Source organism: Hydra vulgaris, chromosome 13 (genome assembly GCF_038396675.1).
Source record: "Hydra vulgaris chromosome 13, alternate assembly HydraT2T_AEP".
NCBI lineage: Eukaryota > Metazoa > Cnidaria > Hydrozoa > Anthoathecata > Hydridae > Hydra > Hydra vulgaris.
In genome coordinates this window covers 55138844-55166307 of record NC_088932.1, presented here as the reverse complement: position 1 = coordinate 55166307, position 27464 = coordinate 55138844, and the positions used below count along the sequence as shown (strand labels likewise).

The window sequence follows — 27464 nt, the reverse complement described above, 5'->3', positions numbered from 1 at the left end:
ATTTTGGAAATCTAATGGTCTATCCACGCGCCAAAAAAATGATGGAAGCCTCAAGAATTCGGAAAAATCAAGTTATGGACAAAAAAGTTACTTATCAAAATCTTGCTTTAGACGCAAATTACGCAATTGGGAATTTGTCAACCGAGAATGGCTGTTATATTCACCATCTAAAGGATCCGTTTTTTGCATTGTCTGCACATTATTTGCAAGTACACATTCTAATTTTTCCTCAACTGATTATAATAATTGGAAAAATGTCTTGAAATTTATGTCTGGACATGAAAATTGCTCTAAAACATCACAAAAGTATGCTCACATACTCCAGTCGGTAAAAAGAATAAGTGGTCCGTTCGACTATGTTTTATCAAAACAGTTCTACAATGCGCAATCGTATTGGAAGAATGTGCTGAAAAGAATTGCTGCAATTGCAAAGTTTTTGTTATCAAAAGGGTTGCCATTTTTTGTAAACAATTAAACCGTTGGATAAGAGTAAAATGAAAATTATTTGGGAACCCTGGTTCCATGTTTTTTGATGTGGTCATCTAGGCAAGGATAAACAGGCTCAATAACTGAGCCTATTTATCCTTGCCTAGATGACCACATCAAAAAACATGGAAACTTTGGAAAAGGTTATACTTCATACATCTCACCCATATGCCTAATGGGAAATAAAGTATTGGTTAAAAAAATTTTAAAACTAAAAAAAGCAAAATACTACTCCATCAGTGTTGACTCAAATCTAGACTTGTCTCATGTCGATCAGTTAACATTTACAGTTCCATATGTTGTTAACAACAGTGCTGTTGGATGTTGCTGACAAGCAATTATTTTTTTTGATTTTGTTTAATGATGCTACAACATTTTCTCTGCATTAATTTGTCGTTGGCAAGTGCTTTGGTCATTTACTAGCAGTGGAAATAAAATTATCAAACAGCATTCCGGAACTCAATGGTAAGCACGTGCAGATGTTGTTACTTGTTTGCATGAGAACTATGACGAGATTAAAAACGCTCTAGAATCTTTGATCAAAGACAGAAGTCAGACAAAAAAACCCAAAATGATGTCCAAAATATCTTCAAAAAAAAATAAACACCTTTAAGATTCATTCAGAGTTTTTTTGACAATTTTGTAGAAAAACACTCGATGTCAATGATTTTGCAGAACAATAATTTAAACCTGAATGTTCGTATTCTAAAGTCATTATTAAATTTTATCAAAGATTTAATAAGTCAGTTTGGGGAATATGAAGAAAAAGCCAAAATGATGCTTCTAAACACTAAATACAAAGATGCTTAAAAAAAATAAAAAAAAGAAGCAGACATATCACGTATGACGTATGGCCTTTTTTGATGGCGAATCTGAAGAAATGGAATTCCAAGAAAGTCTTAAATTCCAGATTTAAACATACCTTCTTGTTATTGATTCACTGAAATCCAATTTATAAAAAAGATTAATTGCATATGAGAAGATCAATGACAATTTTAAGTTTCTTGTAAACATTGAAACAATGGCCAATTGGTTGCTGTTCTAATATTTTTTAATATTTTCTAATATAGCGCAAATTTGTAAGAAAAACTAAAATAAAAACTTTTTTTTGAGTGCCAGAAATTTAAGCATTATCTTTCAAGAGATGAGCATTCATTCACAATATTTTGCTACACAATAAAGAAAGACCGCTTGCAATCAACCTTTCCTTATAATGAAATTTCTTTGAGAAATTTTCTATCAATGATGGTCATAAAATGCACTGGTGAGCAATCATTTTCAAAACTAAAACTGATCTAAAATGAGCTCTAATCTACTAAGTTGCAGGAAAGATTAGAAAAATAGGGGCCCCCAATTTAAGTCTAGCCTAGGCTCCCTATTGTCTTAAGACAGCTCTGCCTGTGCTATGATCGCAAGTATTTGATAAAATGTGCTTTGACCACACGCGCCTCCATCAAAAATGTGGTCATCTGTAGTTAAAAACCCTGAACTTACGAAATCAATTTATATTTTTTGGCTAGCATTCATTATTTATTTAAAAATTTGTTTTTGTAATCTTATAAGATAAAAATTAAAAAAAAAGTTTAAACAAACTTTTTTTTTCACAAATATAAACAAAATTTTTGGTTATATTTGTGTGAGTGTGAATGTGGTCAGAGAGTTAGTTCAAAATCGAGAGGTCCACGTTTCAATGCCATATTTGCAACATCAGTATGAAAAGAAACATGAGTTTCTAAGTTTTATATGCTTCACGGTGCTCTGTGACAAGACTGTAACGACTCCTTTAAATACTTTAATAACCAAATAACAAATAAAAACCAATACAGTTTTAGAATATATGAAGCTTTACTTTTCTTGAACATTTTCTTTCAAGCTTGAAACTAACGGCGCCACAAAATAAGTTCGCAACAAAATCAAAAACAAACGGTTTTAAAAAACAAACAATTATCTTCTATCGAATAGTTATGCATTTAATTATATTTAATTTGAGAAAAGAGTTAAAAAAAAGTAAAACAACAAATAGCAACAGTTCACCACAACAATTTTGAACAAAAAAAATTTGAATTCATTTGCTTCACAAGAAATATTACAACCTATCACCCATCTACATCACATTTCGAGAGAGCCCACTAACCCACCTCAAAACCTGATGTCAATTTGCAACGACCTCATGTGACGACGTTAATCTACTGAATACACTAAACATCATGTAGGATCTACACTACGGGGAAGTTGCTTAAAAATATAGTATTACTTCTTTAATGATTTTTTTCCTTAACTATGCGAAAAATTTATCTGGCCTCCTTTTTTTTACTGAAAAGATAAAAGATTCTATTTTTTAAAAATATTTTTGCACAAATTTTCGTTCCAAGTATTATTTATAAATTTCTAATACATCCTCCTCTTCCACCCTCTGAACAATGGACTGCTTATTAAACTTTCAAACACTTAACATATTTATTCTTTTTATTAAATAATAATAAATTTCCGCTTTTATATCTAAAGAATCTTTAATTTTACAAATTGCATTTTAGTGAAAGTTGAGGTCGATATTGTTGTGAAATAATTTGTAGTAAAATTTTTATTTTAATGTAAAGATACTACTTACGACGATGTTGTGAGTATTTATTATTCTTTATTTTAACTTTTGCTATTATATGTAGGCATGTATCTGTGCAACCATAATCTTATGGATATCCATGGATACAATATCAGTTTAAAAAAAGTTCAATCAAAACGGTTTAACAAAACTTAACTTTTTATTATCTACAATTAATCTTTTACAAATAAAAAAAAAATTACGCTCAGAATGATTAATAAAGTCAATTTTTTTTTTTAATTTTTTATAAAAACTGAGTGAAATTTTTCGGCATTTTTGACCATGCTCATGCTAACTTTGACCACTCATCATGACATATTTGAATTCTTTTCTTTTTTTCTTTTAAACATCTTCGCTTCCAACAAGGCTGCAAGCAGCCACTAATTAAAGTTGGAAGTTACTGTAAGAGAAAAGATGAAGATTGTAGAGCAAGATAACGATTGACGGACGATTTAAAAGATTGCAAATTATATGAATCAGGAAAGCAAGATGAAGGAAGCGAATTCCAAAGAACTGATGTTCGAGGAAAAAAACTAGACGAATAAGCGTTTTTGGAGCACTTAGGAACAGTCACAGAAAAAGGATGACACTTAATTAAATTACGAGTAACACGAGAATGAATTTTAGTAGATGGCACAAGAGACGCTAGCTCTTTAGAGCAGTGCCCATTATAGTATTTGTAGAAAAGAGAAAGAGAAGCAACATTATGACGATGTGATAATGGTTGAAGGTTGGCTGCAAGAGCAGGTCCAACTATGTTTACAATGCGTTTTTGCACCTTGTCTAAAAGAGAAAGGGCATCATTAGAAGATCCGCCCCAGATATGGCAACAGTATTCCATACAAGGCCGGATTTGAGATTTATAGAGATAGAGAATAGAATCCAGAGTAAGAAAGTGGCGAGCTCGATAAAGAGATGCAACCTTAGCAGATGCTAATTTTGCAACCGATTTGATATATGGTTTTCAAGAAAGATTGGAAGTAAGAGTTAATCCTAGAAGATGAAGAGTAGGTGACTCATCGAGTACATCACCGTTCATAAATATAGGAAGATCTAAATTATTGCGATAACGATTGGCTGAAAAAAATTGAGTTTTATCTGAATTAAAGTTCACCAGCCACTGTGAGCCCCATGCTGTAGCAGAAGTGAGATCCTTTTCAAGCTCAAATGCCCCCTCCAAGCAATCAGAGGGAGTTGGTTTCTTATCACGACAAGAATAAATGGTAGTATCATCAGCAAACAATGCCACCTTAGATGTGAGAATATCTGGAAGATCGTTAATGTAAATTAAAAAGAGTATAGGGCCTAGGATAGAACCTTGAGGAACCCCTGAAGTTACAGAATAAGAAGAAGAGTGTTGTCCATCGAGGACAACTTTTATGCTACGATTGGAAAGGAAGGATTCAATGATCTTAAAGATGTTGCCGGATACACCATAAGAAGAAAGCTTATGGAGAAGACCAGCATGCTAAACTTCATCAAACGCTTTTGAAATCTCAAGAGCGATGGCCTTAACCTCTCCACCTTCATCTAATGCACGATAAAACTTGTCAGTTATTACTGTTAGCAAATCAGCTGTAGAACGAGAAGATCGAAATCCATATTGATGGTCAGAAAGTAAGTTACTAGATTCAAGATGAGAAATTAAGTGTTTGTTAATTAAAGATTCAAAAACCTTGCTTATGATAGGAAGAAGACTTATGGGACGGTAGTTAGACAAATCAGAACGCTCCCCAGAATTTTTGAAGATAGGGAAAACAGATGCGGCTTTCCAGCAGGCTGGAAAACAAGACTCTGATAAGCACTTGTTGAATAGTTTTGAGAGTATAGACGACAGCTCCGGAGAACACTTCTGCAAGACAATAACAGGTATGTTGTCTAAGCCACAAGCTGTAGAAGAGTCTAGGCAGGAAATCACTTTAGAAACAGATGCTGGAGTGATATGAATGTCAAGCAATGGATCAACCTGTTTGTTGGCAAAATCAAGTAGAATGCAATTAGTGGAATCAAGAGATGATATTGATGAAAAGTTTTTAGCAAACAGTTTGGCTTTGTCTTTAGGTGAGGTGACAAAGTCTGAACCATACAAGAGAGGTGGAATTATAGATTTGCCCTTGTTATTGATATTATTAAAGATTCTCCAGAAGTCACGAGAGCCTAATTTTTGAGATGAGATACGAGATTTCATGACCTGAGAATAGCGGGTTTTGGCGTTAGACAAAACCTTTTTACAGTTGTTTCTAGCAGTAATAAACAGACGTCTGTTTTCTGGAGAATTGTTTTGCTGATAAATATGGAAGTAACGGTTTCGATTGGCAATCGCAGCAGCACAGTGTGAGGAAAACCATAGAGGAGAGTGATGCTTGACCTGGAATCGTCGAGAGGGAATAAAAGATTCCATGCCAGCCTGAATCCACGAAGTTATGTAAGAAGCACATTTGTCGACAGGAAGTTGAAAGATTTCTACCCAAGGGTCATCACGAAGAAAATCACGGAAAGAATCCTAGTCAGCTTTACTGTAGTTGTAAGAGGTTCGATAATAGGGGTATTCAGGTGATGAAGAAGAATGAGATATTAGTTTTAAAGAGATCAAACTGTAATCAGAAGCACCTAAGGGTGAATGTGGAGAAACTGAGCACTGACTAGGATCAGAAACAAGACATAAGTCGAGTAGAGAAGGTAAATGATTAGGGTTGTCAGGAAAGCGAGTTGGAAAGTTGACTATTTGAGTTAGGGATTGAGAAAGGCAAAAGTTGTGGGCTTTAATGCCTGCAGAGTCACTGACACTAGAGCCAAGCCATTCAGAGTTGTGAGCATTAAAGTCACCGACAACAACTATATTAGCTGATGGATAAAGAGAGAGGGCTTGGTCAATATGATCAGAAATAACATCAAAAAGAGTGCAGTCTTGAGATGAAGGAGAGCGATATAGAACAAAGAGAAAGGCAATAGAGTGAAGTGGTGCTAAACGAAAGCACATGAAAGAATAGTCTGTGGGTTCAAACCTAGTTTCACGACAAACAGGTGAATTCTTACGAATGTAAATGCCCAGGCCAAGCATGTGACTATTGGAGTCTTTACGAATCAGAGGAAGATAACCATCAACACTAAGATCACAAGATGAGACAGCCGAACTCAAATTAGTCTCACAAAGAGCAAGTAGGTCTGGTGAACTTTGCAAGAGATAAGACTCAACAGAAGAAAAGTTACTTCGAAGACCACGAACATTAGTGAATAATAGGTTTAGAGAACTTGGTGATGATGATGGTTTTTTGTGTTTTAGAGTTTTTGGTACTTTATTCATTATTAAATTAGATTGAAGAACTTGACTCAAAGCATAGATAGTACTCAGAACACCGTTTAATAGCCCAAGCAATTGCCTCATTACTACTAATAAACCCTAAGCCGTAACAAAGGGCTCCAAATGTGGCCTCCGCAATGCACACCAAAAGTACAAACAGGGACACCATCCATGCGCAACATGGCACTGTTAATACTTTGATATTTTTCAGCTGTTGGTGGAATCAGCCTCTCTGAGAGCTACCACAGAGTTCGGGAAACCTGACTACCAGCCGGCCTTAGAACCATAAAACTGAGTTTTAGAGCTGTACCCTCATAAGGAGATAATAGAATGAGTTGCCTAGTCATAAAAACAGTGACACAAGCAAACCCATGCATTGAGTCAAGAAGATCCAGCATTCAACATCCTAAACTGGAAACAATGTATTAAAAATACATCTGCGCCAGCCTAATAGATGAAGAAGGGGTGCGAGGCTGGTCAACAGATAGAATCTGTTTACCCCTTAAGTCTTTGCCTACGAGGCCTTCTACAAGACAGTAGCTGGGTGCATTTAACATCTGCCCAAGATGAGTATTTTTATCGAGACACCATCTCTAGCCTTTACTCAACCAAGAGCCCCAAGGCAGGGGGTGTTTTAAATCGGAGTAGGCATCTCCTAGCCTTTGCCTAAAAAGGCGTATCCTACAAGGCAGCAGGACATGAAGCAGATTGTACTGGGTTACATGTTACCAGTAGCAGGATAACCTGATCTGACAAGAATTAAAATTATATATTAGTTCAATGAAAATCATACAATCATATAATCACATACGAGTCGCCGCTGCGTAGTAGTTAGAGTGCTTGCTTTAGAAGCGAGAAACCTAGGGTTTGAAGCTAACTCTTTGCAAATTTCACGCCATTGGTAAAGAAGGAGTCGTGAACGTCCTAATTAAATGCTCTTACTCTGTGACAAGAGCTTTAGATCTTCTTGGGGCACCTAAAACAGTTATTAAATATATAAATATATATTTATTTTGACTTTTTAAACTATATATATATAAAACCTGGTACCAAAGACTTTTAGTTTAGAAATGTTTAGAAAATTAGAAAGCAAAGAAAAATTAAAAACTATAAATTGCATGAGTTAAGAAAATAAATTGTTGTGAGATTTGAAAAAAAGCACTGGTTTTCAAAGAAAAGAAAAATTAGAAAAATAATTGAGCATGCAACTGTGGTAGTATTTAAACTAGGATAGGATAGAGGTTCAAACTTGACAACTAAAACAGATCAAATAAGCGTATGAGCATCATTGAAAAAGAAACACAAAATGATAACAGTATTCTAGTAAAAACTAGATATGCTTACATTTTACTATAAGTAAATTACATTTATTTAAATAAATATGTTGTAAATATGTTTTTATTTTAATACTAATAATTTGTATTGAATATAGTTATTTGTAGATAAAAGAATTCAATACAAATTTAAAAAAGGTATTTAGAAACGAAGAGAACAAAATCGCTAAAGTTAGACAACCTTCTCACGCTAAAGTTAGACAACCTTTGCAGTTCCTAACTTTCCAATGAATTCTGTATATGGTTTCCATGAGAGATTAGAAGTTAGAACTATTCAAGAAGAAGTAAAACGCAACCTAAATCTAAGTGTTGCAATTCATCAATATAAAAGAATAAACAATATTGCAATAAATTTTACAAATAAACAACTTTTTGGTTATTTGAATTTGTGTTAAGATTCACCAAAAACTGCATGCTTCAAGATTTCACAAATCACATTCATAATTGACAGTTCTAACCAATTAAAAATGATGACTTTTTGCCTAGACTGGAGTATTTAGTAATTAGGAAAAATGCCACCTTAACAGTAAGAATTTTAAGAAGATTAAAATTACAAATAAGAAACAACACAAAGATATTATCTTTTGGAACCCCAAAAGTTAGTGGAAAATAAAGAAATTATTGTCAATTAACGGTAACTTTAAAAGTGTGTTAAAAAAATTTCATGATTTAATAATTTCAAAAATCATCAAAAATCTCACCCACTGAATAAAGAGAGCTTATAAAAAAAACTTTTGTTAAAAAATGTTAAACTTTTTATTATGACTTTCATATATTATAAGCAGACTCACAGATTTATAACTCAGTTTTTTATTGAAATCTGTGTTAGTTGTCAGAGAGTGAGTTGATGAAGTATTAAATTTTTGTTAAATAAAGACTTAAAGACCTTGATTAGTGAAAAGATTTGATGATTGTTTAGAAGGGTCAGAGTGATTCCTAGATTTCTTCAAACTTTATACCCCTGATGTAATTTTTCGGCAAACAGGAAAACGAGGTGTGGTTGGGCACTTGTTTTGGGAACGCTTCTCTGAGACTGTGACGGAGATGTTTTTGGGGTGGTGAGAACTTTGGCGACGGGAGCCTGGGTGATTGGAATCTCTGACAACAGATTAATACTGTTTCTAAGTGATCATATGGATTAATACTGTTTCTCTAAAATGGTATTAAAAATGCAGTAATTAAATTCAAAAGACAAACTAATTAATAAGATTTGACGTTCTTTATTCTGGCCAGAAAACAATGTAACACAGGTTAATACCTACGCTGGCCTATTAAACAAAGAAGGGGTAATAGACTGGCTTAGAAACATTTTTGGCTTACTCCTAAAATCGAGTAGAGTTGAAATCTGCGGAAATTAAATATTTTTATCAAGAAAACCCTTTTAGCCTCAGCTAAACTATGTGATAAAAGTTTATTTTAAGCCAGACGTGGCTTCTCCTGGCCTTTGCCTAGAAAAGTGAGTACTTGGAAGCAGTAAGACACGTAGTAAGATGCACTGGATTACATGTTACCAGATCATCTCATCTGTTTCTTACCTTAAATAAGATCTTATGGCGCAACGTTATTTTGCAATGATTTTTGAAAACTATTCAAAAAGTTAATCTGAAAAAAATTTTTGAATACATCTTTCTTATCAATATCACTTAAATGGCATCAATAGCATTAATGGGCAACAAGCCTTGAACCTATTTATTCTAAAAACGGAGCTCTGACTACTGCTCCAAGACTGAAATACTGCTCCAAAGCTAAAACTCCAAGTATTAGCAATAAATTATGATAACTTTAACGTATTTTTTGAGTTAAATGCTAAAATCTTTTGCCTTCGCAGCATAAATGTTTATAACTCGACGAATTTTTAAAACACCAGATTGCAGTTTTTATAAAAATTAAACTTGTGTAAACTCCTATAAATAAATTATGTAATTTTATAATTATCTTTGAGTTGATTTCTTTGAAATCAAATGGAGCATTTTTTTAGGGTAGTTGAATTGTGTATTGAAAATAATATTTCATAGCAGTCTAAATAGTAAAAAAAAAATCAATAATTTGAATTTAATGTCAAATTTTACTTTGCAGAATATTTATCAATTTTTGCAGTGGTGCTTATAACCATTTGTGTGAAGTTGTTTTTGTCAGCTTTTTTGTTTTTGTTGGTAAGAAAATTAGTATTTTTTTACTTAAAATAAAATAATGTAACTACATTAATTAAATAGAGATACTAAATAATTACCATAGCATTATTTTTTTTTAATATTTTCTAATTTTTTTTTTAAATTATTTATTAACTTTTTTTGAATGATTGATTTTTTAAATTAAAAAAACTTATTACATGTTCTATATAATTTATCATAGTTTTAACAAATATAAGTTTTAAGTTTATTTATTTTTTAAAAGTTTTTGACTTATAGTTTTTAATTTATTTGACAACAGGTTCTGTATCCTAACTTTCATGCTTAATAAGGTCAGGTTTATGATGGCTTCATAAGGTCGACTCAGTTACTATGTACAGTAAAATTGTTCAGATTAATTTCTTTGCTTTGACTTTGAGTTATACATTAAACTGCTTGACTCTATTGAATTGCGATTTCTAAATTATGGGAAATAAAAGCTAATTTTAATGCTCTGTCATTTGTTAATCCATAGTCGGACTTACCCTGGTAGGGTCCCTGTTCTATGTGGAATCCAATTCTCCCATAGTATTGGAAGGTTCTAGGCTGTGACTTCAAGAAATTATATTTTAGAAATTGAAATTTGCGAGTTATAGCGCTATTTTGGTAAAGGAAAAGAAGTTTATAGAAAAAAAACATTTGTTTTCCTATATAAAGTCGTGCTTGAATTTTCTTTAAAAAAAATTCTAAAATCAATTTTTTTGTTCAGATAAAGTCTGTGTATTTCTAATCAAGTCGCCAATAATAAATTACAAGTCTATTTTTTTAACTTTAGTTTGTGGGGAGTCCTGTGTCATGGCGCTTTGGTTTTTTTGAATTGCAATTCTAGGTTTAATTGTAAAATATTGACCAATAAGTTTTTTACTCGCCTTTTAAAATACATATTACAATTTAAAATCTATTTTACAGTTATTTATGCATTTTAAAGATGAAACTAAATAATTCATCATTTAATGTTTTGTTTAACATTTCATTGAACTCATAGGCTTACAAAACAACCAGTCAATCAAAACAGCCTAAATCATTTAATACATTTAAACTAGAAAAGAGCATTTGTACAGACATTTTAAAAAATAAGTTGTAAGTTGTAATAAGCCTGTATTGTAAAGTACTAGCGCAGAGAAGTTAAAATTAAATAATATAATTGCAGGATTCTACAAAACTTTAAATCCTAATGTTTTCTAACAAGAAGAAGGTAATAATTTTGATATAAGTTACTTTGTTCCCATTAAAACAAACTATAAACGATACAAACATTATACAAATAAAATAGCTACTAAAATTACGAATACTATGATACCTATTTCATACTATTTGACTTTAAGTAGTTAATCATAAAAATACTTTTTGAAATGGAAATGGCAAGTTTATTAGATCTATGAACAATGACAAATTTTTTAGAATGTTTGGAGTTTCAGAGTATAATCCATTTCTTGCAGAATGTATCTAATAACGTGCTAAAAAAGGTTGAGGCCACACATCATATTCTTCATCAACAACTTGTGACAAATTTATTTAATTACACCATGTAACAACATTTTTGTTTATGTTAATTTTTTAATGTCTCTTACATAATTTTTGTATGCTGATTTCAGTGGTACCATTGGTTTTTCTCTATCATCAAGATTTCCTGAGAAAAAGCATAAAGTATATTTCGGAGTTTTCGTATATGTGTAATGCAATTAAAACATTATATATATATGCTGATTTTAACTATATTCGTGTGTTTATTTTCAGTTTAACTAATTACAACTGTTACATGAAGTGGTGAATATGTCTAGTAGATCCTGCAAGCTTTGTCCTGACTCATTCTGTTATGTTTGTGGTTACTATATTAGTCCAACACAAGCTAAACATAAGATTGTCAGTGGTACAAAATTCTTTACTGCATATCATGCTTATTTTGGCATGGCTATGGGAGATCAGGACAAATCGTGGGCACCACACTACAGTTGTGGTAGCTGCAGATCAACTCTGGAAGGATGGCTGCGTAGAATCCGAAAGTCAATGCCCTTTGCGATTCCGAGAATATGGAGAGAACCGACGAACCATCATGATGACTGCTTTTTCTGCATTGTTGACATTTCAAAGTATAAAAAACCGAAAGATAGGCTGACTCTAGTTTATCCAAGTACACCATCTTCTATTGGACCAGTTCCACACAGTGATGAATTGCCTGTTCCTACTCCACCTCAATCCGAAGAAGCAGCTGCATATCATTCTGAAGTAGACTCACCGGATGAACTCAATGATGACTGTGATTTCAGGGAACCGAATGATTCACCTCATTTCCCTATCCAACAAGAACTTGATGACTTAGTACGAGATTTAGGTCTCACTAAATCAAATGCAGAACTTCTGACATCACGTTTGAAAGAATGGAATTTATTAGATCCAAGCTGCAGAACCTCGAAATACCGAAAAAGACATGAAACATTCGCATACTTTTATGTAGTATCAGAATCACTGTGCTATTGTCATGACGTTCGTGGTCTTTTCAATGACATTGGCATTGTTCACAATCCTGAAGAGTGGAGATTATTCATTGACAGCTCAACAAGAAGTCTAAAGGCAGTTTTGCTCCATAACGGAAACCGATTTCCTTCGATTCCAGTAGCTCATTCCGTTCATCTAAAGGAAGACTATAAGAACGTGAAGTTGTTGCTTGAGAAAATCAACTACGACAGTTACAAGTGGGATGTATGTGGAGACTTTAAGATGCTAGCATTTCTTCTCGGTCTGCAAGGAGGATACACAAAGTACTCGTGTTTTCTTTGTTTATGGGATAGCAGGGCTGCAAACCAGCACTTCACAAGACGTGAGTGGCCAGTGAGAGAACATTTACAGCCTGGTTTGCACAATGTTATTAATCAATCTCTGATACCTGTTGAAAAGATCTTACTACCACCCCTTCACATTAAACTTGGTCTTATCAAACAATTTGTCAAAGCATTAAACCCAGATAGTGCAGCATTCCAGCATATTCGGCAGATGTTTCCAAAGGTGTCAGATGCAAAAATTTCAGCAGGTATATTCGTTGGTCCACAGATTAAAGTTATGTTGGCATGTAAGGAGCTTGAGGACAAAATGTCTGCTGTTGAAAAAGAAGCATGGACTGCATTTAGACATGTTGTTCATAGCTTTTTAGGCAACAATAAGAGTGATAACTACAAAGAGATAGTGGAAAACTTAATTGTACGGTACGCAGATATGAAATGCAGAATGTCAATAAAGCTGCATTACCTGCATTCACACTTGGAATTTTTCAGACCAAATTTGGGTGATGTGAGTGAAGAGCACGGGGAACGTTTCCATCAGGATATTCTTGCAATGGAGAAAAGATACCAGGGCAGATGGAATGCAGCTATGATGGGTGACTACATCTGGTGTTTGATACGCGATGACGAGAAACTTCATAAAAGAAAACCTCGTTCTACTGTTCACTTTTAGTGTTTTTTGAGATTGTGAGAGACTGTTACAATACAATATAATGTAACATTATGTAATATATGTAAGAAACATGATGTAACATGAAGTTTTGTAACATAACATAACACTTTTGAATTAGTAAATGTTTTATATTGACTAAAGTAGAATCTAATGCAAAACGATTTATATTAATTATATGTTTAATTGATTTTTTTTTTTTTTACGACCAAACGATTGATGCAATAAAAAATCCAATGTCATATTCAGACTCAGCATACTCAAATTAATTAAGAAACATCAAAAAACTTTGATAAACAGAAATTTTTTTTTTTTTTGTTACATTGTGTTATACTTGATTTGTTAATGAGGCAAGTCTTGCAAGAAATAAAATATGTACAATACTATTTTGTCTTAGTAGACTCAACATGGAATGTTTCACATTAAGACCAGTTAACCTTATAATTAGATATGCAAAAGCAAGCTAAATCTCTCTAAATCTTGTTGCATTTTATTTTTTGATTTCGTTTAAAAAATGTTTGTGTTTTTTTCTGCTTCAACACTCCAATGAAATCTGCTTTTAACTTGCTTTACTCCATAAAAAATTCTAACATTAAAACAACTTTCGGATGCTCGTTGGTCTGCTTACTATGATGCAATTAATACAATGCAGAAAGGATATAAGCAACTCAGCAGATTCTCGTCAGTATGTTTGAACCAAAAACCGAAAAAGGCTGACACGCATGAGACTTTTTGTAAGTATATGTAAGTTTGAGACATGACTTTTTTTTGTTTTTTGTTTTTTAAATTTTATTTAGGTGTTCAAAGAAGTCATAACGGTCTTAGCACCGCGATTGAGCATTTAATTGGAAGTTCACGCCTCCTTCCTAACCGATGTCGCAAAACTTGCCCAGAGGTGGAGTTTGAACCACGGGTCCTTTGTTTCTGAGGCAAATGCGCTACCACTGCACCGCTGCTGCTCTAATGACTAATGGTCCAGGTATTCTCGGCGGCCCTGGGTATGGTCAATGATTTTAGAAAGATTTGAAAAAATAACTAAATTTCTTCAAGATCCAAAACTAAATTTAAATAAGACTAAAAAAATGTTGGAATCCTTAAAACGTTTGTTCAAAGGTTTTGTTCTCAATTCAGTGAAATAAAGCGGAAATCCAAAATTCTGTATTAAAACGATACGTATCAGCAAGAGCATTAAGACTAATTAGACGAAACATAAATTGAGTATATTGTGATGCAAAAGCAAATGATGTTGAACGCAGATCGAGGTCATTGGAAATGTCTAAAGTACCTATACATCTCAATCTTTGCATACAGTGTTATTGATGATAGATTTGATTTTCAAGGTAGTACTTGAACATCTTATGATTTGCGAGCCAAAACCGCGCATTTAGTGAAAATGTACCACGAAGATCTTGAACCTCAGTTATCAAGTGAAATAGTTCAATTTGTTGCTTTTTAAGTTTAGTTTACTTTGCTAGTAAAGAATCAAAAATAGCTATCGTGTTAAATAGACAAAGATTTCAATAAATAAACGAAAGCAGTATTTCATACACATTGCATTTAACCCCATTTAGCTTTTGCTTTGTCAACTCAACACACAAATATAACAATGCAATGCATTTCACCGCTGAACTAAAAGTTTCAGAAAACTAGTCCAACAAACAAAGTTAAAATAATTATCTTTGCAATATTTCTGCATGCAATCTTATCAACAACAAAAAAAACACCAAAAAACATAATAAGTTTATTTAACTTTTAATAAAAACTTTTCATGTTTATTCTATTCAACACCTAATTTATAATGTTATAATAATATATAATAATGTTTCATGCCTAACTTACTCAGGACCAGATTAAGGCCAAATGGGCCTAAGGCTACATATTTTTATCTGGTGATTAGTTAACTTTAAATTATGATAAATATTTTAGTTAATTTACTTTATATTATGATACAGTTATAATATTTTATTAAAAATTATGTTACTACAAAACATGCTCCTTGAAAAATGGCGTACTTTTATCTCCCTCCAGCAATATTATCGCTCGTTGTTCTTATTTAAAAAACGTCAGTTCTAGAAGAATAGAACACTTAAAATACGTAAGAATTAATAAAATAGGAATTAGAGTACTTTCTGTAGTTTTACTTAAGTACAACTTATTCTAGTTTATACTTTAATAACACCTTGCGTAATCAGTGTTCTTCTTTAATATACTAAATAACAATTCATAATATATACGTTTTATTATAACTCAATTAAAGTGGTACAAAATAGACAAGGAAAGACAAACGAGTACGCCTAAATGAAATAGCACGAGGCGGCAAGAGAAGATAGAGAGATACATGCTTTGCGTAAATATATAAAGAAAAAAGAAGAAGTCTTTAGGCTTTAGCTATGTACGCGTCATGGCGCAACACTTTTGATAAGAAAATATGGAAGTTAAGTACATTCAAATAGTTTTTAGTAATTTGTTTACCATTTGTTCAACAACCGTTGAACCTGAAAGAGTATTTTGAAGAGCTAAGCTATTGTGCGCAAAACTTAGAACTCAATTAGAAAATAAGACATTGGATGATTTAGTCTTAAAAGAAGTTATTTAAATTGCAGCGGTGTTGCAGTGGTTAGAGTTCTGGCTCGGAACTAAGAGGTCCGAGGTTCAACGCCGGCTCTCCTTGTTAACCTTAACCTTGTTAAGGAAGGAGGCCTGAACTGCCTAGTTAAATGCTCTTCCGCGGTGCTCTGTTATAAAACCGTAAGGGCTTCTGTGATCACCTTAAGAATTGAAAAAAACGAAAGAAAAAAAAGTATATCATGAATGAAAAAATTTGGTAAATTTACAAACCCTGATTAATACATCATTAAATAATACAATCTAATTCTGGATTTAAACTACTTCAATGTTTATCAAACTTTAACAATTTTAATATAGTATTGAAATTTTTAAAGTTTGAAATTATTTTAAATACAATTATTTTTATAGTATTAATCGCAATAGTGTTGAGATGCAACAACTTAAATATGAAATTAAATTTCATTTATAGTTTTAATAAATTTTTTACCAATAAGAAAATTTATAGTTTTAAAAAAAATTTAAACCAATAAGAAAATACCCTGATAAAATGAAATTAAAAAGCAAATAAAAGCACGCAGCATCTTGATGAAATTAAGATGCAAAGAACAAAAGAAGCAAAAAAGCTATTTTGATGACGCAGCATTTTAGCATAAACTAGTAATAGAGATTGAAGGGCGTAAAGGGCGCTCAGAAAACGTTTCGTTTTAAACCGTGTTTAACATAAAAGTTCACAAGCCACACAGTGATCATGAATAACTTAAAATTAGGTCAAAATTAATTTTGTCAAAAATATTTATTCAAAATTGCTGAATGCTCTGATGTAGATAAAGTAGACAAGGAAAGAAATTGAAATTATTTAAAAAAGGTTAACATTTACTTCTATATTGTGAAATTAGTATAATTGATATTGTTAGATCACTTGAAATAAGAAGATAATGCAGTTGGTCCATAATTGTATGGAGTCTTTTTTCTTTTCTTGAATGGTGAAGTCTGAATTGTTTATTATCTTTTTTTCTAGATTCTTGAGCTTCCTCTGAATACAATCCAAATGGCAACAAGAACTTTGAAATTATTTAAGAACTGTGAAGCAATAAATTATGCATGGATACAGGAATATAAAACCACATGTATTTTTCTCAAAGCTTTGCTGTTTTAGTGGATAATTTGCTGAATTTTATTATATCTACCTCAGAACTTGAATTAATTATGGTCAAAATCATTGCTAAACGTTCTGTTATTTCTGTATCTATGCCAGTAATAAAACAAAATAAATGAAAAGGTTCAAATGCTAGTCTGGCTGTGTTACTATCATTTGAAGTTCCAGAACCACCTTGCCTAGGAAAATTTACTTTTAAGCTTAACTTTTCAAAAAATTTATTTTGAATGATTCATTTTTTTTGTCGCAAACTTCATTGTCATCATTACAACGAATTTGCCATTTTTTTATTTTAAGTCTGTAAGAAATGTGTAACAAACACTCAAAACGCCATATCCGAATATGCAATGGTGAAAAACCTAACTCAATCTTATCTAAATTAGAAAGTTGAAGTTGGTATTGAGCCAGATGCAATAGAATTCATTTTTTTGGAGAAGCTGAACATATATTGCAAAAATTCTGTGAAAAATTAAGCATATTGCATAGGCAGCCGTCAATAATTGTTAGTTTTAAATTAAATCTAACTTTAGTTACAATTACTTCTAAACATTTATCAACTCAAAGACTGAATCCTCTAGCAAATATATTTGATTTTGAATTATTTTTCAAATTCCAAAATAACTTCTGATTCCTTTAGATATTGAACTGTATTGGTCGATAAAATCGATTTGACGATGGTTTAGGATTTATCCAAAGAGAAATATTTCCAAATGAAAGATCTAAAGGAACAAAAGTGGTACTAAATAAATTAGAGTTTTTCAAACTATCATTGGCAAACTTTTGTTTTATTCACTTTGACTAGCTGCGCTATCAAACCCCCATTTACAACTTAATATTCCTTTTGTTTTATCGCCATTCTCTAGTTGCATAATTTGAGTTAGAACTGAATCATTCGAAAAAACAAGTTATTGTATAAAATATCACTATTCAAAGAATATATGTTAACGTTTCTTTCGTTAGCTGCAATCTTTATTTTCTAATAAGCTCTTTGTGACAAATCAGCTGAAATCATCAAGGCCAAATTTTTTTTAGAGATAATTTTATAATATACGACTCATTTTTAATAATATTAGCTACTCTATTGGTTGACTGGAAGAAGAAACCAAAGTCTGTGTTTTACTTTGGTTTAAAGAAAAACCAGACTAGAGCATTCACTTCTTGAACTTACGATAGCAGATAAAATCAACTCATCACAAATATGCTTTATTCTCATTATTTCACTCTTTGTTCTTTTTGTTCTGTTACTTGATTGTTCCCATTCAAGACATTTTCTACCAGGTGTTTTCTTTTCACTTTGATATGTAATGTTATTAAAAGTTGTTTTGATGGAATATTCTTCTAATTTTTCTAGAAAAACTAGATATGAATCAAGCCAACTTGCTTCTTTATTTTCAAAGCGATCACGTTGTCAATTATGATTATAAAGTTTCTTTTTAAAAATTTTGAATAAAATTTTTTTATTACACGCGCCGTTTTTAAAGATGGCGGGCGTTTTTTTTTTCGTAAGAAAAACGATAACAAATAAAAGCTTTAACAAGAGAATTAAAATTAGTACATTATCTACTCTCAAACAAATAATTGATTGTTTGACGACTAAAATAAATATTATAGAACAATCTTAATGTCAAATGAGAACAGTTTCATCCAAAGATTTCAATGATATGATAAAAAGGTTGTGCATTTTAAAAAAACAAAATGATGAGAAAAACAAAATCATTGATGGTCTAGAAAACGAAATTGCTAAATCACGAAGTTTGGTAAATAGTTCAAATAATGGTATTGTTAGCGCTGGTAATAAATGGTCAAGTGTTGTTACACGTGTTAAACCTAAATCAACAGAGTATCTTAATTTGATAAATACGATTTATCAAGAATTGTTTGACATATCCAGAAAGGAAAAAAACGTAATTATTTTTGGTATACCGTTGTAATCTAAAACGGATATACATGATAAATATGAAGATGATAAAAGTAAAATAAGTAAAATTATCAAAGATTTGAGTTTGACTAGTATTCAAACTTACAGAATCATACGATTAAGATCTAAAGATTTAAGCAAACCACCACCGGTTATTGCTGAGTTTGTCGAGAAACATGCAATCTTATTTTAATGAATGCAAGAAAACTAAAGGGAAGTATTGATTTTCAAAACATACTCATTAATCCAGATTTAACAGATGCACGGAGGATTTTACAAAAGCAATTTAGGGATAAGTGCAAAAATGAAAATAGCAGCAAAAGTTATCCAGATTTTTACTATGGTATTGGATCCAATTGCTAAGTTGTTTAGTATATTTAGTATTGAACAGATAAGAAACATCAAAGGCTTTGTGATAAAATGAAATAATAACTATTTTTAAATCGTATTTTAATGAAGATTTTTACTATGATTTTGGATCCAATAAGTTTGTTAAGTTAAAAAAAACTCAAGAGCAATAAATGCAAATACATTGTCCATTTTTGAAATAAATAGATTGTGTATTTACAATCCTTAATTGAAGTTAATCAATCTTTTTAATTTTTTATTTGAAAGTGATAACCAAAGTATATTAAATCAGAATACTATAGAAGTTAATGTTACAAATGCCAATAATTTTGAGCTCTCCAATATCCAGTTACAAAAATATCAGTATGATTCGATAAAATATTGGTACACAAACGCAACTTCGCTCAACCATAAATGGTTCTTATTTGAATCACGTATACAAAACCATGATCCAGGTATCTATCATTTTCATTAACAATTTTAATGAAATCATCTCAAATAATTCAAAATTTTATGCTGATTTTATGATGATTCAAAGATAATAGATCGTCCATGAAGGAATTTGATAACATTGTGAACAAACGCCTAATATATCTTAACACTGATAAAAATACTTTTCTAGAAAATTTAGTTGCTCCATCTGAGCTGCATCTTCTCATTGGAGCAGTAGATAAAATAGCAGGGTTTCTTTTAACTGAGTGGGATGGTCTTGAGTTGTGGTTGAAAAAACACTATATAATTAAAAGAGGATATCATGGAGTTGGTTGGGATGGTAATAATGCAAATAAAATTTTAAAATTGATTGATGAACTTCAACATGAAGTGCAACTTAAAGTACCTTATCTACTTCCTGTAATCCAAAGCTTAAGAGCTTTTAAATCTGTAAAAGAAGCTTGTTTTGGAAGAAATCTCGATCCTGACTCAGAACACAAAATAGCGTTGTTTAAAGATGCTTTTTTATGCCTACAAGAGACAGCTTCTTCACTCGGAAAGACACTAACAGTGTCATTGGAAATCCATATTATATGCTGCCATGTTTTTCCTTTTGTAAAGCATGCAGGATGCGGCTTGTCAAAGTATGCAGAACAATGTGGTGAGGCGATTCATGCAAAGTTTAAGCCTACGTGACAAAGATATAAGCGTAATATAGATCATAAAGATTATGGAGATTAAAAACTGCTGTTGTTGATTTTGGAATTAAAAGATTATAATATTTTATAGTTATAGAAATTATGCTTTGTAAAATTTTTCAATTTTATTATATTGTAAAATAAAGCTGCCTTAGAATATGTTGTGGGATTGGAGCAAAGGGACAAATATAACCCACAATTTTAGACATCCCATGCCCACCTGTGTTAAATAGGTTTTCAATAAAAACTTTTTTACTGACATAAATTAAATCAAAATTAATCAATAGATTTCAAATTTCATCAACAAATACTTTGGCATTCAAGAGTTGTGGCCATGTAAAATAACCAACCCCCTCATTTTTGTTGTTTGGGGGGGGGGGGTATAGTTTTGTGATTTTTTCACTCTTAGCAAGTGAAACTAATTTTAAATATGATTAAACCATGTTAGTATAATGAAAAAAATACATAATCAGTAAAAAATCCCAGGTGACACTCCATCAAACCTAATATGCCTTCTGGTCCACAATGCATAGATAACTACATAAGCTATGTACTTTTTTTTTTTTAATTTTATCTAGGTGCCCCTAGAAGTTCTTACAGTCTTATCACGCATTTAATAGGAAGTTTACGCCTCCTTCCTAACCGATGTTGCAAAACTTGCCCAGAGGTAGGGTTTGAACAACGGATCCTTTGTTTCTGAGGCAAGTGCGCTACCACTGCGCCACGGCTGGTCACAGCTACTTGCATAATACAAAATTTAAATTAAAATGTTTTGTTCAGATTTGTCAGAAAAAACTCTCAAAACATGAAGTTGAAGTTAATTACGACGTATCAGCTTTTAGGTCGCTAATTTTTTCTGTAAAATGAGCTTTTTAAAACTACGTTATTTCCAAATGGGGAAAGTTGGGGCAGCTAACATTTTTGGTTTCTTATAGAATGATACAAGCTCTCTTTAAAAAAAAATTGGCTTTGCAAAGGAAGTCAAAGGTAAAAAGTCCTAGCTCCATATAAATCTGTTTAAAATCGTTAAAGTTGCATTTTTTAAATACATTTCTCGCAGCTTATATAAATACATATTCAAAATATTTTATAAACTAAAATAGAGTTATCTATTATCTTTGAATGTTATAAAAATAAAATGAATTGTATATAGTGAGAAAATTAAGTTTTTATAATGGTAAAATTTATTGATAAAAAAATCCGTTTCACTCAAATTCAAACATATATAAACATTTAAATCTATTATTTCATTATTTAATTTTTTATGCAGTTAAAATCGTAAGAAACTGTAAAAAATTTAGTTAATAACAATATTGAAATAAAAAAAGAAACTGTATTTTGGTCAAATTTTAAGTGTTTCTGAATCATTGTGTAACACGAAAAAAAAAAAAATTAAAATAAGTAAATAAAATACCAAAAGAACCACTGTCCATTGCACCACAAATTATTTTAGTAATGCTAATAAGCTTAAGGTAATAAGAACATTTTAATCAAAACCTGCTACTAAATAAATGAAAAAAAAATTGGTTATATTAATAATATTAACAGTATTATGAAAAAAATAATAACAAAAAACAACAAATTGTATTAAAATAAATTGTCAATAATACAAGCATACAGAATCGTTTAAGCAGTGGTAAATAGAAAAATACTTATATTATTCCAAAGGTTTGCTGACATTTGATCAGAAATACTTAAATTATTCTAAAGATTTGATGACGTATGATCAAAAATACTGAAACTATTCTAAAGGTTTTCTATACTCGATCAGAAAAACTTAAGTTATTCTAAGGTTTGTTGTCATAGGGTTGAAGTTTGGTTAAATAAAGATAAAGTTGATCTGTAGTTATTTTTTTAGAGTATAACAGATTTTTAAAACGAAGCAATTTTTAAAACATAAGAGAGTATACCAGTAACAAATGAGAGATTAAATAGTTCAGAAAGTATAGAAGAATTATCATTTGAAAAAAGTTTAAGAATAAGACTGATATAATGAAAGTTCTGCAAGCCTTGCTTTCAATAAAAGAAAGAATGACAGACCCAATTTTTCTTTGTTTATAGGTTTTACGTATATTGATTTAAGGTTAGGACTTTTTAATGAGTGGATATTTTTTTGTAGTTTTTTTGGAACAAAAAATGAATTATAAAATTGCGAGGTTTTTAAGTATGAAATACAATAAAATTGTTAGAAAAAAAGCGGGAAGATTTTGAGTTAACTCAAAATTTTATTTACAAGATTCATATTCCCATCTCGTAGAGATTCATATTACCATCCCATAGAGGTTCATATTACCATCCCATAGAGATTCATACTGCCATCTCATAGAGATTCATATTGCCATCTCATAGAGATTTTAAGTTACTATCCCATAGAGATTTCAAATTACCATCACATAGAGATTTTAAACTACCATCTCATAGAGATTTCAAACTAGCATTCCATAGAGATTTCAAATTTGTATTAAAGATGAATTGAGAATAATAATTTTTTCTATTTTTGACAAATGAAAGAAAAAAGAAACTTTTTATATTTTTTATAAGATTTTTACAAGATGTCATTTTTTAGTTAACTTTTTTTATACCATTAATGTTGAATTCATGGTTGATAAGAGACAATATTGCTGATGACACAAACCTATTCCGATCTCATGAAAACATAAATACACTTTTTAATAATATGACACAAGAATTAAATAAAATCTCATATTGGTTTAAAACAAACAGGTTGTTCGTCAATATTGATAAAGCAAAATGGACACTATATATAGATATCCAATATCCTGAAAAAAATGCCGGCCAAATACAATGCCTGACCTCTCTATTGATAATAAAATATTAAAAAAGGGAAAAAATTTCAAGACTTATTAGAGTTCTTGTTGAAGAATACATATTCTGGAAACAACAAATCGGTACCATCTCCATGAAAGTTGCCAAAAGCATAGGAATTGTATATATAAAAGTAATTAAATAATAATATAATAATAATAATAATAATAAACTAATAATATAATAATAATAACAATAATAAACTAATAATATAAAACTAAGCGTTATAATGTAAAACCGATTAACAAATACAATCTTCGTAATCAAAAAAATCTCCGAGAACATTTCTGACAAACAAAAATTAAATGAAATTATCTTTTCAAAAGAAAACATTTTTTCTCTTTTTTTGTTCTTTTGTTTCATATATTTGTCCGGTATATTTATATTTAAAATGCACTATTATATAGTTTACGTTGATTAATTTTTATTGGTTAATTTGATTTTTTTATTCATATTATATTTGATATTGTTAAATTGTCATAATAATATTGTATAATCTCCTGGAATTTCTGCCAATTATATTTGTAATAAAGCTATTTTGTGATTGTAATTTTTTATTGAAGGCAAATAAATGGTTAAAAAGGAATGGAGGAAGGGGGAGGTTGGGGAAGACTCATACTCCTCCGAATTTTTTTAAAAAAGGTCTTTTTTTGTCAGAAACTTTTACATACCGAAGATCTTTCTTTAGAAATTGACAATTGCGTCCCCATCCTAGACTTCAAAAACCGCGTCTTAAGCCCTCCTAGGAATGTTCAATAGCTTAAGTATTTTTTGTACAAATGAATTGATCATTTTGTAAGTAACTATTATGTCTCCAAGTTTACTAAAACATATTTTATATTGAGCGTTAATGAATAAGTTTATTGGAGTTGAAAAATGATTTTTCTTTAAACTTTATATATCATGAAAAACTTTGAGTGTGGGCTACAAAAATAATATAATACTTCTTGTCATATTGGAATAAAGTAATATTGGTGAGGATGTAAAACACTTAATGTAAAGTAAAGGTATATTGGTGAGGATGTAAAACACTTAATGCAGAGTAAAGGTATATTGGTGAGGATGTAAAACACTTAATGCAGAGTAAAGGTATATTGGTGAGGATGTAAAACACTTAATGTAGAGTAAAGGTATATTGGTGAGGATGTAAAACACTTAATGTAAAGTAAAGGTTTGAATTGAGGAAGAAAAAACTTAGCTAGAACTATCTTCATTTACTTTTTGATTAAATCTTCTGCAAAGACTAAAAAAACTTCAAAATAAAAACTATAAGAGGCAAGACTACAGGGTGTAGGAATAAAATGAGGGGGAGGAAGTGAATTCTTAAAAAGTACCTACTGCATTAAAAAAAAAAATGTGTCAAATGCCTGAATAACAGACTATATGCCTCAAAAACTAACAATCGCTTAAAAATCGCCTTCTTTGAGAAGGGGGTGACACCTCCCCCACCTTCCTCAAATATAATACCACCCCAAACCATCTCGTACAATCACCCCTGCAAACCCACATCGTAAGTTAAAGCAACATTACCAGGGACGCAATATAATTTTTTAACAGTAATACATATAATTTCTTTTTTATATATATTTAGTTGTTTTTTGCCATAAAAATGAAGAAAAGCTCCATCAAGATTTATTTGCAAACTATAATCCAGCAGTACGGCCCGTTGTTAATGATAATGATACTGTTAATGTTACTTTTGGATTGATGTTGTGTCAGCTTGTTGATGTGGTAAACAACTTTTGTCCTCTATTTTCCTAGAATTTTTTAAAATAAAAAATGAATGACAACCAATTTTTACATTAAAAATTATTTACCTACTTATTTATATTAAATTTGAAACTTTTAAACATTTTATGACAATAAAAAGTTGATTTGTGAACATGTATATAACCATAAAAAAAGAGAATGTATCAGCATTTACAATCAATAATTTTATTTTTAATAATAAGGTTATAATCAATAATTTTATATCAAATAATATGGTTATAAAGTCGAAAAGTTTAGATTTCTAAAAATAGACGTTAAAATTAATTTAATAATTTTTTTTTTTTAATTTGATATATTTTTTTTGCATAAATAATAACAATCAACCTCCTTATTTTTATTATACGCTTAATTCTTTATAAACAAATCAAAATTTATTTAGCAAGAAAGAAACCAGTTACTTGTAATCAGTACTGTGATCAATCAGGTAAGTTATTGTACTACTGTTTAACTGTCTTACTTGAAAACATTTAAATCAAAGCTATAATTTGAAATCGATTTTCAGAAATGGAAAAATCCTTATTTAACGTGGGACCCTGAAAAATATAGCAATATTACTGAGATACGTGTTGATCCTGGGAAAGTTTGGAAACCAGACATTGTGCTATATAATAAGTGTGTGTTTTATATTTATGCTTCTTTTTTTTTTCTTGTTCTCCTTTCAAGATGCAAATATGGTCTAAGATTTTGCAACACACCACAAAAAGTTTTTTTTTTGTTTCTTATCAGAAAACTCTTTGTTATTTTAAAAATCAAATAAAAAATAAAAAAATAGGGATTTTCCTTGTTTAAGATCGGTTACTAAAATGTGGGAACAGAGCTGTGTCTAGGCTACCACACACAACAATTACATTTAGTTACCTAAATATATCTATATCTACCTATATCTTAAACGTATTTACTCAAATTTGTTTACACTAAAATTTAGAAGACAAAGAAAAAAAACTAAATAAAAGTTACAAAAGTAATTATAACAATAACAATTAGCTTTTAATATTGCTAATAATAATAATAATAATAATAAGGCTAAATATTAATAAGGCTAAACAAAGATAAATTAGTAAAAAGCGACAGAGGCGCAGTGGTTATTGCAAGCGCTTTTACAAGCTACCTCCGTTTCTTTTAAACCAATCGCTTTAAAAGCAAGAATTCCAGGGTTTAAAGCGAGCTCTGGACGTATTTCACGCCCAGAAGGAGACGTGAACTTCCTAGTTAAATACTCTTTCGAAATGCTCTGTGACAAGGCTGTTTGGTCTTTTTCGGGCAGCTAAAACATAAATTGAAAATGATATTAGTAACAAAGTTAAAAATAATTCTATAGAATGAAAATAATAATAGTTTTGTTGATACAGTAGCAGTTAAAGCAATAACAATAAAATATATTGTTAATACCTGTCATATACTCAAATAAAAATATTTTAAGTTTCTATTAAATGGAAGAAAGTTATTAATAAAATATATTGTTAACACTTGTCATATACTCAAAGTATTATTAGTTTACTCAGAGTATTATTAGTTTATTACAAAATTATTATGAAAGAGTATTATAGTATTGAGAGTATAAAATCTTTTTTAAATAAATGGGTATAATGAGAAATACGTAGATATTTGACAGTGTTGAAAATGGTGCAAATTACCATTTTCAGTATTTCAGGTGTATTATTAATATGTGTATGGTGTGTTGGTTACAGTGTATCAACCGACATCTGTAAATTTTTGTTAAATAACTGCAGAGTATGTTACGATGGTTGGAAGCAATGCCAGATTAAGAAAGAGTGAGGCCCTAAACACTAAAAACTTTCGGGATTTCATTTTTTTTCAGAAAAATGTTATTTTTAGTTTATTAAAATGTATGACGTACTTTATTTTGAACCAAAGAATTATATATATTAAAAGATATATTTATAAACAAGTTAAACGATAATGAAGTTAAAAAATTATAAAATTATTAAAATAAAGTAAAATATATTTTGGAAATTTAAACATGTTGTAAATAAATAATAATGTTATAACTCCACATAGAAACATATAAATAACTCATAATTTATTATTGACTTAATAGACTAATTATTAATTAGTTACCAGTCCAAATTAAAGCATGATATAAGCAACTTTATTCATCCAATTAAAAGCATGATACAACTATTAACGTTATTTAACACATAACAACTACACTATTTTTACAATATTGTTTATTTTATTTATTAAATAAAAATTATTTGCATTACTGAGTAATTCAAAATTAAACTAGTCTAATTATCAATTGAATTAAAAAATAAGATATTAAAGTTTAGAAACGTTTACTTTTTAGGGTCTATTATTTATCGTCAAGGTTCCAGACTATGTCCAAGTCTGACCTAATGCTTGAATAAGTTTCTCAAAAACATAAATTACATTTTTTTCCGAAGTCTTTTAT

General features: G+C 30.5%; 1 protein-coding gene across 2 annotated transcripts in view; it reads left to right on the top strand.

Annotated features, from left to right (window-relative positions):
• The first annotated feature begins 3011 nt into the window (after positions 1–3011).
• Positions 3012–27464, top strand: part of LOC100207144 (neuronal acetylcholine receptor subunit alpha-7) — a 35406-nt gene continuing 10953 nt past the window's right edge. The window contains exons 1-5 of one of the 2 annotated variants that reach the window (XM_065816938.1): positions 3012–3103; positions 9797–9873; positions 24873–25012; positions 25431–25475; positions 25554–25663. In XM_065816938.1, the coding sequence (XP_065673010.1) occupies positions 3099–3103; positions 9797–9873; positions 24873–25012; positions 25431–25475; positions 25554–25663 (377 nt within the window). In that variant the 5' untranslated portion in view covers positions 3012–3098. The remainder of the gene's footprint in view (positions 3104–9796; positions 9874–24872; positions 25013–25430; positions 25476–25553; positions 25664–27464) is intronic. The other variant, XM_065816939.1, reaches the window with a different exon arrangement.